General features: G+C 44.4%; 1 protein-coding gene across 10 annotated transcripts in view; it reads left to right on the top strand.

Annotated features, from left to right (window-relative positions):
* The window catches only part of LOC126868599 (AF4/FMR2 family member lilli), a 169,548-nt gene that overhangs the window by 98,146 nt on the left and 52,683 nt on the right, over positions 1 to 18,719 (top strand). For all 10 annotated transcript variants that reach the window (XM_050624255.1, XM_050624253.1, XM_050624254.1 and 7 more), the window contains 2 exons: positions 6,622 to 7,164; positions 9,816 to 9,875. In XM_050624255.1, the coding sequence (XP_050480212.1) occupies positions 6,622 to 7,164; positions 9,816 to 9,875 (603 nt within the window). The remainder of the gene's footprint in view (positions 1 to 6,621; positions 7,165 to 9,815; positions 9,876 to 18,719) is intronic.

Genomic DNA, 18,719 nt, shown 5'->3' with positions numbered 1-18,719 from the left:
TTGATGATCTTCTTCGGGACTACGAGCAACAGCTTGCTTTTCTTTGTACGTACATCGGGTGTTTTTCCGTAATTATGGTAGAAATTATAGCGTTGTAGGAAGAAGAAGGTGCTTGCACGAAGGAAAACGTCCCGATAACGTGGAATAAATTCTCTTACGCGAGATTTCGTACTCGAGAAAATTGCTTTCGAATATCATCATTCGAGCGCTCCTGTGTGGTAAAGGACTTGATAATATGGGATAAATATTCTTCTGCGAGGTTTCGTTTGCGAGGAAATTCGTTTTGGATATTATTCGATTAATTAATTATGTCAATTACAAACGCGCATTTAATTATGTCAATTACGAACAACGTTAACATTATGGATAATTATTCTCGTTACGTAATCGGTCTTATTCAATTTTTAGGATTCGTGTTAGTGACAACAGAAATTATTTGAAATGTTATTCGTAACGTCGAATGCAAAACTGTAAATTTAATTGCTGCGCATATTTGAGTATTCACGACCAGTTTCCTCGAAAACAGGGCGTTATCCGAACAAATTCTTTTCCGATTCTAACGCACTATAATTACCAGGACGTTGCATGTAATTTATTTTCGACGTGGAAAGTCACGCCCAAAACGATCAACCGTCTTAACGTTTTCATCGTTCGTTCGTCGTTCCCTTTGGAAAGTAGACGTTCGCGATGTAGATTCTGTTGGCACAGACAAATACGTCAGTGAATAGACCGACAAGCAGTAATTAAGAATCGACTTTACGGTATCAACACTGTAAATTCCTTCATGGACAATCGCGCAACGACGACGAAGCGGATTGGACAGTTTCGTCTGAATTTCCTGCGACGTAAGGAGCTTAACTCGGACGACCCGGTTTTTCCGGCCTTCGATGAAGGAACACCTACTCCGTCGTTCCTTTGTGCCACTCGGAAATTCTTTGTCGCTGTAATAGAGGTAGTTGGTTCAAGAAGAGACCACGACGTCGAAAAGCTATTTGCAAACGTCCAGCAACGACGTTTCATCGTCTTCGTGCCTCTGTCGTGCTTCTACAATCTCTCGTAAATAAGCTCGACGAGGTTCGATGAAAATTTGTGGAGAGAAAGTCGACTCTGTTCGGAGTTCCCGCGCGTAATTTATAGAGACATCGTGGCGCGCGATACGGTTGCCAGTCGCGAAGGCAATATAGATGCCTCCGGGGTAATTTCTGTCGCGTTGAACTCCGGCCATGCCGAGCCACCGGCAAGATTGATAACTCTCCGGTAGATTCGCTGGCCTGGTCGGAACCATAGCCGACAAGAAACCGTACTTGGACGACGTTGTGGCGTGCTTTCTTTTCTTGGCGCGTCGGTAGATTCTTTCGTTTCTTACCGAATCTTAAAACAGTGGTGTAAATATCGCGACAAAAGATGCAGTCGAATATTTTTCCTATCTTTTCCTGCTTCCTCGTTTCCTCTTCTTTTCCAAGTAGGTAAGGACAATATCGCTGAAATATGGACGGAGATAGCAAGCCGTTGCAGGAAAGTTCCATTTGCCAGTAGTTTGAGCGAGGCAACAAAAACCAGCTGAAAATAAATCAAACAAATAAGTTTTTCAAACCTGTTAAATTTCATTGTCAACTGGTATCTTTAACAATAAATTCCTGCACTTTTGAACTGCATCTATCTTTCTCTTGCCTAATAAACACGGTTTCGATATTGCAGCTACCTTCGAGCGACAGCCTATTGCCGATACTGCAATTTCTTTAAACGTCAGGCTATCATAAAATATAGATGGGCAAAAGATAATGACGGATATTCTTGGAACTCCCTTCTCAAGTGGCAGCGTTAAAAAATCTCGATTCGATAATATAAATTGATTGGAAAGAAATCGCAGATAAAATATTTCAACGCAACGTTGTTCCTTAATGAAGTAAGAGAGAGTACCGTTGTACTCTATAGTTTAGCAGATTAGTCGAATATGACAATACGATTCGATTATCGTAGCTATTATCTTGTAGGGCGCTCGTACATAATCGATGGAAAGCTAAAGCCACGCTAATAGTACACGGGGACACCGGTTGCTAATTTCGTAGCGTAGGCAAGAAAGCAAATTTTCTCGTCAGAACGCGAGGTAAGCGATCTTTGGCTATGCTTTACACACGTAGGAGCGCGTTATTCGTCGCACGCCGCTTGCCAACTGCCGAGGCTCCATTCTCTCCTCTTTTCTCTGTCCCTCTTTCGATGTTGCTCGCTTTGCTCCTATTTTGCTGCCGCATAAGGCGGCCGTTAAATAAAGTTTCACCCTTGCAGAGGCAGCCCTCGTCTTTCCTCCTCACCGAGCTACGTCTTTCTCTCTTGAACAAGAGATAAAACTACCATATTTTTTATCCTCTTTTGCTCCCAGAAGAAATCTATGCCGTGGCCTTGATTAAAACTCATCGGATATTTTCTTCTTAATCTTCTTGCATCGCTACACATAACTTTTTACGCGTCGATAACGAGTTTCAGGTAACGTTAACTCTTATCCCAGAGGCAAGAATTGCCGGCATCGTCACCGATGTATCGTGAAAATTTAAGTACGATTTATCGAGAGTACAGATATTATTTCGTGGTATAGACGATATGGCAAAAGAGACTGTCGATCATCGAGAGTCATCGTTGAAGTTATTTTTACACGTTCGCTTTGTAAAGTCAAATTTCACTATGTAAGCGCGAGCCTTTCGGATTCCGGTTAGTTATCGAACACGATATTATACACGGCGCGTTGTATTTCATACTATTTATTATTTAACGTACTTGGAAAAGTTTATGATAGAAGATTATGAATAATTAATGAATTAGAAGATTATGATCTGCATTTGAGATGTTTGAACACGTGTGAATCTTTTATTTCTCTATACGCTATGTCCTATTGAAAAACGTATCGGATCCACGCGTTATTTTTGCTTCACTAGTTTGGTTGCGAAATTGTTAATTTACGGTCAATTAAAAGCCAACGAGAAGAATTTGCCGTAAAGCGAGAATTTTCGTTGAATTCGGAGATGGCGAACAGTTTTCGAATACCCAACGACAGATGTCCTTGCTTATTCGCAGTTCACGCTCGTTCACTCGCCGAACAAATCTCGAAAATGGATCAGCCAAGGGATATACACGGTGGCATGGCCGTAAGTGGATCAAAGCGGTATAGTTCGTCCCGTGAATCGCTTTTATCCATTCACAGGAGGAATTTGCACGAACCGAGAACGCGTGCGTGCGCCCGTGTGCGTCCTCGTACGTGTTCGTTGGATTTGTTCTCATGCGAGATCGTGCCTCTGCTTGCTCTGTCGCAAGGTATTTAAACGGTTCCATGCGTGCAAAAGGAAGCCGTCGCCTGCGCGTTAAATCACCTCAAAGCTCATCGTCCATCCCAGAACTTGTTCCCTGGAAATCAAGTCGTTTCGAGATCTTGAAACTTGCCTCGGATATTCTTGCCAATTGCATTGGCGCCTCATCGAGATTAGATTTGCGTGTACATAGTAGCTAGCAAGGGACGATAAAAGTATCGATTCTTATGTGTTCTGATTAATATATTTGTATAAAACGTAAAAGTTGTTTTGCAAAAGACGATACTACGACGTCGATATCGTGCGCTGACATCATAGTCAGAAAAATACGGATATTAATTTTCAAAAGTTCCTTTTCTTTTTTGTCGACAGCGATTGTCTGTCGTTAGATGGTAGCACGATAGCGATAAAAAACTAAACTAACGATCTTTTAATAGAAACGAGCCAATATTTTTTTGTCATAATTAACAAAGAACCTAGTAATTTAGCCTACAACGAAGTAATAACATCAAAGTCTTCTTTCAAACCGTTCGACTTTGACTTGCAACATTTTTCATTAGAAATAATAATATAAATCAAGACTACGATATTAAGTGCCTGATGCTGTATATAGAGATCGGTATTTTCCGAAATCATAAATTGCCGAGAGGATTTCATATTTCAAGTTCACCATCTCACCCCGTGATACTTTACCAAGCTTCTTCTCGATTGATCACCGGTTCGCGAAAGAACAGATTTCAAGTCACGTTGCTGATTAATAGATTTCTCTCTCCCACGGTCCGATCGAATATGAAAAATACTGAAGTAAAAGTGGCAAAGTAGATCGTGTAGGGTCTGGTTAGGTAGGGGCTGGTTAGCCAGAAGCAGTGGTTGCGGGAATATTTGCGTCATGGCGCGTCGTTTCTTGTTAACGACACGGGGCCCGGTCGCGTTACGACCGCGTATATTTCACCGTTTTACGACGTTTTCGGCGATGGTTTTACGGCGCTTCGCGTGTACGATGATCGCGTCGCGATGAACACGAGAACGAGCACGATTAGAGAGAGCTCCTTGCTAAGAGACGAGTTCTTGAGCGAGCTGACAGAGAGAGGATTGAAAAAGGGAGAGAAAGAGAGAGAGAGAGAGAGAGATAGGGAGAGAGCAGAGGAAAGACAAAGAGACTAGCGAGGGAAAGAGGTGGCGCGATTGAGCGAGGTCTGGGTGGAAGGGAAGTCCCTGACCTGGTCACCTAAGCGTTCCTCTCTTTCATTCCTCGGCGAGTTTACCTCGCAGTTTCTTGTGGTATTACGTTTATGTCATCTCTGCGCTTGGATCCCCTTTTCTGACGCGTAATTAGCCAGACATTAAGACTACCCTAACCTCAGAGATCCTTTTGAAATATCATCTGAAAAAAATTCCAGCCTGTCATTTAACAGTCCTATCTATTCGAGATATTGCCTCGAAAGCTGGTAATTTCTTGGTATTCGTATTTAGGAATTGTAGAGATCTCAACACTTATGTTACGTATGTACGTGATAACTTCGTTTTTGTTGATTTTTTAATTTTTATGCCACTCGAAGGTTAGAAGAAATACTTCGATGTAATACAATTTGAAATGGAAACGATTTGTCAGGTTCAATGGTACGAAGAAACATAAGATTGTAAGAGTACCGTGATACACAAAGCGTTGTACAAAGCCAGTGACACAGTTAACGTGTGTGATTGTCGATGTTTTTGAAGTATTCAGATAACAGAAACCTACGTCTAATCTCTGATTAATAATTAATAATTAATTAACGGTGCAGTGAATTTTAACATTGTCACCCTATAAAGCTCAGAAAATATAATTTATCGTGTCTCTTTTCTATGATATTCGATCGCGATCTAATTACACAAATATACTGTAATCGAAGTCTGTCGTTTATGTAATATTTTTGCACGTAACAGATTTCGATCCGTAAATGAATAAAAATTAAAACTTACCAAAATCGACTACCGCGTCGTGTCCAATTGGACCTTAAAAGACTTTGAAAATATAAATAAATAAATAGGTCGCGTAGACGCTTCCTTCTCGTAAGTTGTCTCAGTTTGCAATTATTTTCTTGGTTGCCTCGTCTGTTCATCGGTCGCTTCTTATCGATCCATTCTTCTTCGTTGGTCGCCTGTACGAGATTCGTTGTCGGTTAAAATCCGGTTGGTGGAAAGGGGCAAGGAAGTAGTGGTAGACTCGCGGCGCGCGTTAGCTCGAATTAATGATTTTCTTCGAAAATTGCACTCTCCGCGAGGTGCACGATGCATCGGAAGCTCGTTAAAGAACCGGCTGGTAGCACACTCGATGCTCGCGCGGCGCTCGGTCAGAAAAAGGGTCCCGGTGTGAACAAGTGTACGTGATTTATAGCGCGCTCATTAATCACGTTAGGTTTCCTCGGCCCACTCCGCCTCCTTATTAAACCACGATTTCATCTCATTGTCCGTAAAGACAAAGGCAGAGACGCGGCGGATCATAAACGCGTACAGAAGCTGCCTGTCTGTTATATTGTATACGTCTATGCAGTACAATGTAACCGGTGCGCGCACCGGTCGAACACGAATTTCTCCTCTCTCCGGTACCGTCGTAAACTTGCCAGCCACTGTTACGCCGCATTAATTATTATTGCTTGTATATAGCATATACATGCCGAGTTTCCGTATACACACGGTTCGCACAGTTTTGCCGGGAGACACGGAGGATCGTTCAAACGGATTAATCTTGTGAATGTCGTACGATCATCTGGCCCTTTCTCGCTCGATACTTTTTCCTTTCTATTCGCAACGACTGCGTGACGAGAAGATATAATTACGACCCGTATGATCGAACGCGGTAGCATCGTCGATCAACTTTCGTAATTTAACGTACAGACAAAACATTTGAACAAACAGAAACTTTATGGTGATATCATGTACTATTCTTATTCCTTTCTTCCGAAGCAGAGTTTTACTCTGCATACAATCAAATGTAAATTAGTTTCGTAGCACTTAACTTTTTAACCCCTTCCAGGGATTAACAGGCAATTGACATTTCTTCCTAACTGATTCATACTCGATGAACTACTTTCGGAATCCTCGCGTATTCGCATAGAAGTCATATAATAATAGTAATAATAACAACAACAACAACAACAACAATAATAATAATAATAATAATAATAATAACAAGATGGTATTAAGCGCCTCGTATATGTATACGTGCCATTTTTCTTTTTGTTCGTCGGCGCGCCTCGTTTCGTCCCCGATCGTTTAACCTTTTAAACAATTATTACCAGAAAATATTCGATGCTAATAATTGGAATGTTTGTGATTTCAGGTGAGTCCAGACGCCCGAGACAGCACGACGCAGCAAATTCAATCGAAACTAGGCAACTATTCTCTGGTGAAGCATCTTCTGGACGAGCCGAAACGGCTGATCGGCATCGAGGGTGTACCGCCGAGCCCTGCTCCGCCCCCGGCCGGGTGCATTCGACTGAGTTCCAATTCGGTTGGCGCAAATTCCAGGAGTTCGCCCTCCTCCCAGGAATTCAAGAAACCCGGAGGACCGAGGACCGATGTTGGCGGCTCGTCCTCGTCGACTTCGTTGTCGTCCTCGTCGTCGAGTCATCAACGCGGCGGTTTCGTGAAACCGGCCGATGGAAAGCCGCCGTATGGAGGCCGGGGTAGTTACCCCGGTCAGCCGGTGAAGCACGGGGGCAACAGCAACGATCATCGGAGCCACGGTTTATTACCCGCCAAAGGGCCGCCCACGAATTCACCCGGGAACGGTACGCTCTTTGGCAATTCGAATATCGGGAATTCCAGCGGCAGCAGGCTTCACTCTGTCGGCAGCAGACTGTCCAGGTTACCTCTCGATAACGTGAGTATCGATTTCCATTGTTTCGTGGCCATCGCCGCCTCCTCCGCTTCTTCCTCCGCTTCCATAGCTTCCCTGTTCACTTTCTCTCTCTCTCTCTCTCTCTCTCTCTCTCTCTCTCTTTCCTCTGTACCACGCTCTCGTCCTTCCGCTCGTTCTTGTTTACACGAGTGAAACGTCGCCGTTGCACAAGGATACGTCTACCTATTGCGTTATGCGTGTTTTCTTCGGCGTTTTCTTCTCTAATCGCTTTATCAACGCTCGTTGATCAGCTATTTTATCTCTCGCTTCCCTTTCCATTTATCACTGAACGAATCCGGAATGCGAATCGGCGGGTAGGTAACTGAATCGGGGTGGTTGCGGTTGCACTTGTTGCGCGATTAGTATTCATCGAATACCGGAGCTGCTCGTTAAAACGTTTATGATCGCGGATAACAACAGGGATTTATTCGTGGTAGTATAGCAGCGGCCGTTTAGTCTACAAGATTTTTCTCTCCTCTGTCGCGAGTCTGTGTTTCCGGTAACTGTAGTTTTGAGTTCACGTTCCAGTTGCATATTCATTGACGACAGTTCATATCATTTTACGTGTTGGAAGAGCGAGTCGAGAATCTTCGCGTGCAATCATAGTGCAAAAAAGTTGTTTCCATTATCGATCTTTGAACGAGAGATCAAACATTCTGGGACGTTAATCGGCGCGAAGCAATAATAAAGAGGTTATTATCGATTCTTGCTTTCCACCCGCCTTCCTGTCGAAACGTTCTCAATCTCGGTATTCGATGAAAGCTTCGCGGCGACAGGTTCGTTGACGGGAAACGAATTGCTTTTCAATAGAAATCTCGCTGGAGGAATACACGCGATAGGGAGAAGGGTACAACCCGGAGAAATGGGAAGAAGGGGGCGAGTTTGGTCGAGCCCTATTACGCGTGACTCCTCGAGGTGCAAATTTCATTCAGATTGACTATCGATCGAGTCTTCTCCGATCCGGTCTGCACCGTGTTTCTATCGTTTTCTCTGTTCGAGCACGCCGGAAGTACCACTCCTCCCTTCCCTGCTCTACTTATACAATTAGAGTTAGCCGGAGAAGCACCGGCGTTCTCTCTTCGCTCTGCCATAGTCGAGATAATTGATTCCCCTATTGGTCCTTCGTTTTTCCCCCATTCTTTCCTTTTATCCGGTCGTTCTCGTTTTCATCCGCGAAATTAGCTTGGAATTACACGTGACATTCGAGAGAAGTGGGAAGCGAAGACAGAAATAAACTACCGGTCATTAGTAATTAAGACACTAGTTACATCTCTTGGAAAATCACCAAGAAATTTACTTTATTTAACGTTTTGTATTATAAGACGTACGAGCGTCTTAAAAGTCAAGCTAACCAACTTCGATTATTCTCAATTTCTTAGTTTCGTTACATAAGTATACCTACTATTAATGTTCGATTCTTATGCAACGAATGACTTGCTTCCGTAAACTCATTTATCGCGAGAAGATCAATTTGTACTGGATATCAGCGAGTGTCACACAATAATTTGTCGTCGATCGTTGATATCAATGAACTTGACAATTTACAGGCTAAAAATTTCTCTGTTACAATTTCATAGGTTTTACGTCAGACGTCAAGATTTTCTGGTAAAACCTCGTTTGTTTTAGCGCCGATCGTATTGTTACGCAGGACAATTTGTCGATAATACCATCGGTAACTTATCATTCGTAACTTGTAAAATTTCGCTAACGATATTAATCCAAGTACGCAACAGGAACATTTATGGCCGGCAATCTATGTATCTTACCACTGTTGCCAAGGTAAACGATATCCAATCGTGTTACGAATTTTTCTTCGTTTTTTTTTTTTTCGATTCGTCAGCACCCTCTTCCGCAATTTTTCGCATTTCATCCCCTATTTGCGACTATCCCGTTTCCTTGGATTCACCGTCGCCGTGTCCTCCGGCTAACAGTCAGCAGACTCTATCCCTTCTCGCTCCGTTTCCCCGCCATCATTTTTAGCCTTCCAGGTCCACGGATTTTCCCCATTGTCTCCGCGTTTTCCTCTCAGCAATGACTACTCGACGACTCGCTCTCCGCTCGTAATGGGTCCTGGCCGCTCTTCCCAACGTCTTTTTTCCGCGAGTGTTGATTAATGATCGCTCGAGAGCTCGTGATAAATCGCGGGAAGAACTCCATGAGAGTTTCACGGTGCGGCAACGGGAGAGCGGCCACCGTGTCGTCGAATTGGAATCGTTTTAATTAACAGTCGCGCGGAATGTGCCGCGTCCGACTTGCTTATCGTCGTTTAATTCCATAGACATCGCCCCAGAAAGGCAAACGTAGCAAGCTTGCAGGAAGAATGGAAAATACATTTACTCGATCTTCCGATTGATTCCATTTTAATTCTACCGTTAGTTTAACTTTGTTATTTCAGAGTTTAAAGGTACAAGAACGTATTAAAGACATTAAACGATATACAAGACGCGGAAATCGTAATACTTGCTATAATATTTAACTATCAAGATAAATATTTGTCTGGTTCTGCTTGTTTAATCTTAAAAGGAATTGAATCTTAATTAAAAAATGAATTCATCAAGAATATGAATTTGCATAAACGCTTGGTGACCGGTTAACGAGACGAAAGTTAATCGAACCTTTCTTTTCTGTTTCAGGGAACAAGTTCGAGGCCTGGTCCAGCCGAGAGTTCCGCGGATGTAGAGAATATTTTAAAGGTAAGAGGTCGATAAATTAACCTTATCCCACTGGTGATATCTGTAATAGTTTCTGAACATCGAAACGACAGCACGGTTTTACGAAACAACGCGACTGCCGGTGTACGCGTTCCTCGCGAAAAACGTCGAACTTTGCCTTTAGCCTGACCATCGTTGCAAGTTCGGCTTGGTCGATAAGCCAATTTTCTCGCCGATACAACGCTATCTCATTCGCGGTCATATCGTGGCTGTCGTTCAACCGAATCGACCCACCGGTTTGGTTCGGCCGTATCGGCTTTCGTCACCGCTGCCCGGGCATACACTTTCGCACCCTACAGGCAACGGGAACTTTGTCGCCGGTCGTTAATAGAATCGGCCAACCTTCCAGTCTTTTTCTTTTCCACCGCGAGAACCCACGATCGATCGATCGAGGCTATGAAGTATGCGTTTCTGAGGAAAAGAAAAAGAAGCCGAACCGCGCCGCTTCGTACAACGTCGAAACGACGTGTCTATTTATAGGAACGTGTCCTTGAGGCATAAGTTCGATTCGAGCTATTTCAGGCTCGTAAATCCGCGAACATGGCCGTGAAAACGATCGAAAATTTAGCCAAGTGTTGGTTGATTGGTCGAGACGGTAACTAGACGTCGTTCGTTTTCATCGCTCGACGCTTAAGCTCGAAAACGACGCATCGTGATTTCAGGGAACGAGAGAGAGTCAAAGGATTCCTCGGTGAGTCGCTTGAGGCACTTTTACTAGCTGGCGAACGACGTTTCAGCGACATGGAATGTACGAGGTTCTCGGGAATAGCAAAGCCCTGAATTCTGTTCGTCCTTTCGAGAGGTCCTCGAGTCACGTGCCGCCGTGATTACCGGCAGTCTCCATCGGCGCGCAATCGCGTTCCCGTTTAAATCAACACCGCAAAGCGAGACTAGGTTTCCGGTGATCCTCTGGATCGAGTTTTCCGCAATCGACGATGCTTCGTTGCGCGTGTACGAAGTCTGGTTCCGTTCTCCGGTGACTTTCGATCGACGACACGGATGTGATATTCGAGATTTCAATTTTTCGTCGAAACGATATATACGCGACAGCATCGAGAGAAAGACAGAAGCCCCGGAGTATTGGCCCGAAACAATTTGGCCCGCGTGTTTCGTGAACCCGATTCCATCGGTGCAGACAGCTGGACTCGATACACGGTTGCAATCGGGCTGATAAACTGCCGGCTGACCCAGTTCTATTCGTGAATAGAGAATAATGATGGCGCGGGAATAGCTGGCTCGCTCGTGGGAGTCTAGGAATTCGATCTTCCCGACTGCCTTCGACGAGACACGGACAAAATATCTGGTCCGGTTCGGAACGCCCATCGTTTTAACTCGTCCATCGTCCCTATAACGAGATTTTCGGTTATAATGTTCTGGTTTCGGGACCGATAAAAGCTCGCCCCAACTCCAATGTTAATTTATGGACACGGCTTAACAGCGATTATCAGCGAATTGATATCATTATGGAGCTACAATACTGTGACACGCTTGATCGAGTATCGAAATATGGTAGCAGCGATGGGATGTCCTTGTCCGTGTGCCATCCATGGGGATCGATTAATACCTGGTCGCTGTGGGCGGTAACCGTTTTCCCTTTCGATCAAGATGTCGTTTAATTTCCTCTTCGTACGCCTCTCTCGTGTATCTTCCATGTGTTTCTTGAATGTACAGAGTGGTTACAAGAGGTATGCGCACACCGTTGCATTTATTACAGTATTTACATACCAATTAACTAGGTTCAAGCAAGTTACGTTTCTTATCACGTAGTGCAACTTTCGTACGATTACGAAGATTTGTAATGAAATGTAATCTGATGTAAAAACACGTCGTGGGAAAATATGGGTGTATGCAAATACCTTTTGTAGCCACTGTACATTACGGTATGTTTCTTGATCGAAATCGTTGTAGGATATGATTGGGGAAATGTTGGTTCGTGTAGATCGTTAGGCAAGCGTTTATCAGGCCGTCATACAATAGATCGTTTTCCGATTGTAGAAACATTCGTGACTACGTTCTCTTAATTCGCTCTTGAACGTCGTGTCGTCGGCAATGAGACTCTTACCGTGTTTCCTGTTAATAACTAAGTAAATTAACCAAGTCGCTAAGTAAATGCATGCTCGTATTGTAATTTTCTGCGATGTGTCGCTTTAAACATTCATCAGAAACAGTAACGTCAAAGAGAATCTCGATCCGTACGAGTGTCGTTATCCATTCCGATAGAGAAAAGCAAAAAGAATAAAAAAAAGAAAGAAGTGTATTTCGACGAAATGTCGTTTTTACAACCGCGAAGTGCAGAATAAATCTGTAAAAAAAAAAGAGCGATATATCTGTAGTACGGAGGAAGAAAGGTCATGTATTTTACATGTGTGTCAAATTCGGAAAACATTATTCATTCGACATGGAGCAATCGTGACAACCACTCTGTACATTTCCAACAATACATCTTCGAGTATTGCGTCGTTTCCTTGAAACCGCAATGAAACGAGACGAACTTTTTAATCTCTTCGAACAAGAATATCCTCTCGAATGTAGAACGTTTAAGGCTTTCCGTTTCAGCCTTCTCTTGACCAGCGTTTCTTTCATTCATCATCGAATCGATATACGTCTGCATAATTCAACAGCGTCAGAGGAGCAGGGACTCGAAAGTCTCGCAGATTCGTCGACGAAACGGGACATCCGCTCGCGCCGTGTTTCCAACGAGTGCGCGAGAGAGGGGGAGAGAGAGAGAGAGAGAGGGAGAGGGAGAGAGAGAGGGGAGAGAGAGAGAGAGAGAGAGAGAAAATCGAGTCGACGTTACCGTTCTCCGAGCTTTTCCACTTTCAGCGCGAATTTATGACGATACTACCGGGCAGTCGTCGACGTTGTAGCTCCGCTGGGTTCAACTGTGCCCCCTTTTCCCGCCGTATCCTCCTTCCTGCAGACCGGCCTAGCCGTTTGGTATAGAAGCACCGTCGAGGCCCATGAATTATTCTCACGGCTCTGCCCGTGGGAAAATACGAGAGTTGCGCCAGTAGGCATCGTAAATGCGGCTGCTAATTGCGCTGGCCGACGACGACCGTTAGCGTGGATCCTGAATATCGCGTTCTTTCGCCACCGTTATCGTCCCTTTCCCTCGCCCAACCCTCAACCCCTATATCGGACATTGTCCGCCTCCGTCTCCGACTCCACGAGCCGCCTCCATCCTGCGGTGTTCCTCTTTCTACTCTGTTCGTCGATTAATCGAGAGATTTTCAGCTTCCATTACGGTTGACTAGACGGCCTCGTGCCCACGGCGATATTTAGGGAGCAAACTCTTGCCGGACGATCGCCATTGCCGCAGGATCTCGCGTTCGAGCTTTTTCCAGCTTAAATTCGATTCCCGTGTAGCCCCTATAAATCGCGGCTAATCCAGTTTTCGGCCCACGCGCACGGTTCGTCGGGCTCTCTCCGCGCATTCGATCGCCGATTCCCAGCTTCCAGTCTCGATGCGTTTTTTTCCCTTTTGCGTTAGTTGGTGAACCGTTAGCTTCTCTCCGGTTTCGCTTTTCCATCCCCCTCCGGAACACGATCGGTTGGTTAACCGTACACGCAGGGAGAAGACAATTAGACCGAGTTAATAAGGTCAATTCGAGGTTGATCGAGTTAACTCGCAGCCAAATGCTTTGCAGTCGAGACTCGATACTCAACGGCCCGACCCTCCAGATCATCTCGCGACGAAGTACCGTTTAGTTTCATTTTGGTTTCACGATGGAAATGTTACCCTTCTAACGACGCCATACACTCGTTCGGATTAGTCAAGTCAGTTGAATTCAAGCAACTCGAAGTACTCGTATTACCAACATTGTCCGTTTTCGAATTTAAATGTACTTAGTCCCTCCCTTCACACTTTTTCGTAATATCGTCCGTTATAACAATATCAAAAGTATTAAAATATCGCTTGTCCGAATAATTTTTCACTTCTATACGAGTTCGTCGATTTATCAGTTATTTTTAAAATACACGTCTTCTTTCGATATCGTGGGACTATAGAATTTTCATAAAACACGAAACTGTTAAATTCGACGATCGTAAGCTAAAATCGTAAACAGAAAGAAGACTAGAAACCCGAAAGGATATTTCAAGTAGACGACAGGTTCGCACCGATGAATTGGTTTCGGTGGATGGCTGAATTCCAGTCGCTCGACTAATCTGAACGAGGTTTCCATCTGACCTGTGCATGAAACTGATCGTCGCATCGGTCGTCAGGGTGCACCTTCGAGGGGAAACAGCAAGTGTTCACCTACGATCTCACGGGACCTCTCGAAGAGACGTTTCACGGAACGCCGTTACGACTGCGTCGCGTGACGAGATAAAAATATGCGGCCGTATTCCTCTTTTCCCTGGAAAAATCCGTCGCGTTCGTCGAATGGAATATTCGACAAGGATAATATTTATCCGAGAAACAGAGCCGGGCTGTCCGACGTTTGGAAAAACCATGGCTGAAATAAAGGATTGCATCGAGAATGGTGATGGCGCGCCGTAAATTCACAGGGGGGTTGATCGCGGGGGATAAATAAAAGTTGCAGCGCGATATATCCTCTGTGTGAAAATGGAATACGCGTTGAACGTGACGATCGATCTGCAACGGCGAATCGGCATTTTCGATTCCATGGTCTTCCCGTTGGTCCATTAGGCGAGCACAGGGAAACTGCTCGTAGCTCAAGGTCCCGCAAATGCGATCTTGCGAGTTTCCTTCGACAGCCACTGCATCGAGCGTCGACCACTCGGTAACGGGTTTTCAATCCTCCTCGCGTGCCCAGCATAATTATCGAACTGCATTACGGTGCTCGTGCGACGCACCAATGATACACCCTCGTTCATTAGGATCAGGGGCCGAAAACAACAGTTATTTTTACCATTTGCACGCAAGTAGTTTTAGCAAATTTTTGCCTGCCATTTGCGTAACGACGAATGCAAAAGTCTAATCTTTTAATCCTTCCCCGCTTATCTGGATCAAGTATTACGTTCTATAGATGTGTCCTGGTACTTATGAACAGGAACGTGTACGTATCCCTATTCTACGATCATGATTTCGAAAAGACTGGATGGTCAATAATAAAACAAACGATATTCGTTATCGTTTGACAAATTACTGGCGGAGGGTCGCCTTCGTCCTCTTCGTTCAAGTTCCTTCACCCCTTGTCGAGGCGCAGCTTTTGTAAATAGCCCTAGCTGTGACGATACATGCGATTTTGTTGGCCGGCTCGTAGTCACGCTACGGATCATCGAACCCCTTTGTTCTCTCGCCTGTTAGGAATAAATAATTCAGCGACTGTCGCGCAGGGCGGATTATCTTATCGTAGCCGTAACTGTTCTCGAAGTTTTCGGAGGTTTCTTCGGCTCAACCGGCTTTATTCGTTCGATCATTCGGCGATCCTAATCTAAACGTCATCAGTAAACCGGCAATATCGTTTTGAACTGTATAAGTTGGAATATCTGTATAAGGACGGCGTGTAGATGTTTCACGCGAGGGTAAAAGGAAAGGAAATTCAATTTGGAACGGTCGATTTTCTTCTGGGAAGTAACGCGTTCGACTTGGGTTCAACGTTTCGATCCCATCGATCGTGGTCCCACGGATCCATTAGATGGCTCGTGGAATCCCCATAACTCGCGGTGGCGTTTCGTGTTCACGAGGAATAAAGCGGCTGGCCGCGAATGTAACTGGTTCGCACGAAATGGTACGTCGCGCGGAGAGGGTGACTCAGCCCCCGGAGAATTCTCTCCTCTTGGCAAACGTGTCGAGTCCTTTTTCGTTCGGCCCTGTGTGTCGTTCGTCGGCGTCGTGCCCGTGGTCGTCGAGCGGCGGGATGCAAATGGACGATTTCGTACGCGAGTCACGCGTGTCTCGGAGCTGCACACGGCCAAGCGAGAATAATAAGTCGCGATTAACGACACCAGTTCGTTCGCTTCGTTTCGTCTCTTTTATATTTTTTCTTCTTTTCTCTCCATTCTTCCTTTTTTCTTTTCTTTCTTCGTTTGTTCGCATCCCTGAATCGACAGCCGCGAACGATTCTGCATGCGAATCGCATCTTCGGCTCGACCGCGTTTTTCTCTCTGTTAACTCACCAAGTTTTCTCTGCTGTTTTCTCTTCTGTAGATCGTGAGCATTCGCGTACCGGCCTTTCATTGTACAAATCGATTAATTAACGCTTTCCGGTACACTATGATAATATCGGTAGCTACTTAGTTACACGTATCCTGTTATTATTATTTTTAATAGCGATACAAAATGATACGAGAATCGTATAGCGTGCGAATACTAAATCTATTCGTTGCAAATGTTCAATTATCGTTAAAAATCGTAATTGTTTCTTTGTTTTACACGGAATAAAGAAAACGATCCTGTGGCGATGGCTGCTTTCTTTCTTCACTCGATAGACCGTTGACGATCGTAATACATCTCGTCTACCATATTATCAAAGGTTTAATGGCACCTGTTCTCTCTAAAAATTCGATACAATCAGAAACGTGCAAATATACGCATATCAGAGAGAATACAGTCGTCTCATAGATTTGGTCTTCCATTGTCCTTCCCGCGAATGTCGGTCGATGATACGCATGATCGAAATGCAACAGCGCCAATTAACGCAACACTCGTGTGGACGGTCGATGACGCGATTTTCGTTGGTGGGAAAATGTGGAGCGGAAAAATATCGGAACGTTAACTGGTAACGATGTTCTGCCGTGCGTTTCCGCTCGAAGGATAACGCTGCCATTGCCGTTCACCGTTATATTCACGACGCGCCGCGATACATTATGCATGATCGTGGAGCGATCCCGCCGCGGTTGCATTATTCTTTTTCGCAGGACAATCTATATATCTCTGTGTATATGCGATATACAATATTTCGCGTATCGTTGCGCCGTGTTTTTCCGCGGACGCTGCATATTTCCCAACTCGATTGCTAAACGATGAAAACCCTATTCAACGTTACTGGAATACGCTGATACATATGTACACGCATTACCATTCATATTCGGACAATGTAGCCGATTTGTAACAACAATGCATGAACGTTAACAAAATGCGTAAACGAATGAAAGATCGATGATCAGAAGCAACATTTATCCGAACAATCAACAGATATTAAACGTATTTAATTGGAATTTCAAATGAGAACAAGATCCGAGTATAAAGATTCAAGGATCGCAGTAGGGATGAGCGTCCGATAATCTGTAATTTAGCATTCTGCGTAATAATAATAATAATTCGTTGTAACTGTCGATAAAATTGATCGATAAAATAACATTGTCGATAAAACTGTCGATAAAAACAAACCGGAGATCATCGTTCGATCGAAAGCAACTTGGAACGATAAGAAACTAACCGTTGCTTTTTACAATGAATTTCTTCAATCGAATCGCTTTGCCGCCTTAGAAGGGGAAACCTCGTTTATGGAAGCGCGTGGATCATCAGGTCGAAGATCTGTTTCGATTCATACGCGTGGGTGCCAAGCAACTGGGCCAGATCCCCAATTTATCGCGCGTCAAATCGGTAGAGATGTTCAAGAACCTGTGACGACACACACGACCCTCTGGAACATCCACTTCAAACCGGAGATCTTTCGTCGAAACGAACGCCCTCGGCTAATGCGACTCTTTAAAAAACCTCACGTTACTTTACACAGTTTCTCCGTCTCTGCACTCAGAGTTCTCGTCACATCGCACGCGACGCGCATTTGGTTGGTTGCGACGAACGTCGCACGAGGACGCACATTCGTGTCGACATCGTCGACGATGCATCCCGTTTTCCCACGTTGAATAAAACGAGGAAGACATCCACGTCCACGTTTCTCGACGCACGTGCGTTACATAGCGCGTGATTCTCACGTGGGCAGTGTTTAAAAGCGACGTTGATTGCGACGTCGACTAAGCCGTGTCACGGTTACAACGTGCACGTGCACGTAGACGCCGACGAACCGTGGATAGCTCGATATTCACGTTTCTGTCATCGAAGCAGGAACAAACAGGCGCGAACTTTCGCGAGCTTGTCTTCCAAAGTTGTATCGGGCATAGTAGAACTTTGTCCTATCGTATATTGGTTATACGAACAAGTTAATACTCGGCTTCGAGTATGGAGATTCATAGCCGAGCCTCTATTAACGGAATTATTATCGGACGTAATTACAATTGCAGCAATAGGCGTTCTTATAATGGATCAATGCGTCATAATCGATATATGCGATCGTTTATTTGTATCATGAATAAATTCCACGTTTAAGGAAGGAGTTAGTTGAACGCGATACAGGAATAGCTTAAACAAAGCGACAAACGAGCATACTCGATTTCAATTTTCCTGAGAATTAACTTCTATTAGTCGGACTAATAATACGAGATGAAGAGATTCACTCGGTTATTCGGGAATTTTATAATAATGTTGTTACGCCACGAGGCTTACCACAGGCTGTATTTTCTAACCGTCGCTCGCGGTCCTACAATGTCGCAGGCAGACCGTCTTATCTGCCCGCCGGATCATATACAATGTATCGACGAGAGCATAGTTGTCGCCAAGTAGCGAGCTCTAGAAACGTCGATTTTTGACCGTTACGTTTTTCACACAAGAAGAGGCATACGTGATCATAGGCACGAGCGGTGGCGTGACCCGAGCATAGTGGGGGTCGTCTTCCAAATGAGACAAAGGAATAATCGAAGGGCGTTCAGTTCCTTCTGACGAGTCAAACGAATTTATCTAGAGATATCGCAAAGTCGAGTCAAATTTCTGTAACATCTTCATCATATTATTGTAAAATATATTGTTCTATGTTAACCTGTTAATACAGTGTTACATTCATTAAACCACCTCTGTTA

This window comes from Bombus huntii, chromosome 8 (assembly GCF_024542735.1).
Source record: "Bombus huntii isolate Logan2020A chromosome 8, iyBomHunt1.1, whole genome shotgun sequence".
Classification (NCBI taxonomy): domain Eukaryota; kingdom Metazoa; phylum Arthropoda; class Insecta; order Hymenoptera; family Apidae; genus Bombus; species Bombus huntii.
The sequence above is the reverse complement of the archived record's forward strand: the minus strand, read 5'-3'. Positions and strand labels throughout refer to the sequence as shown.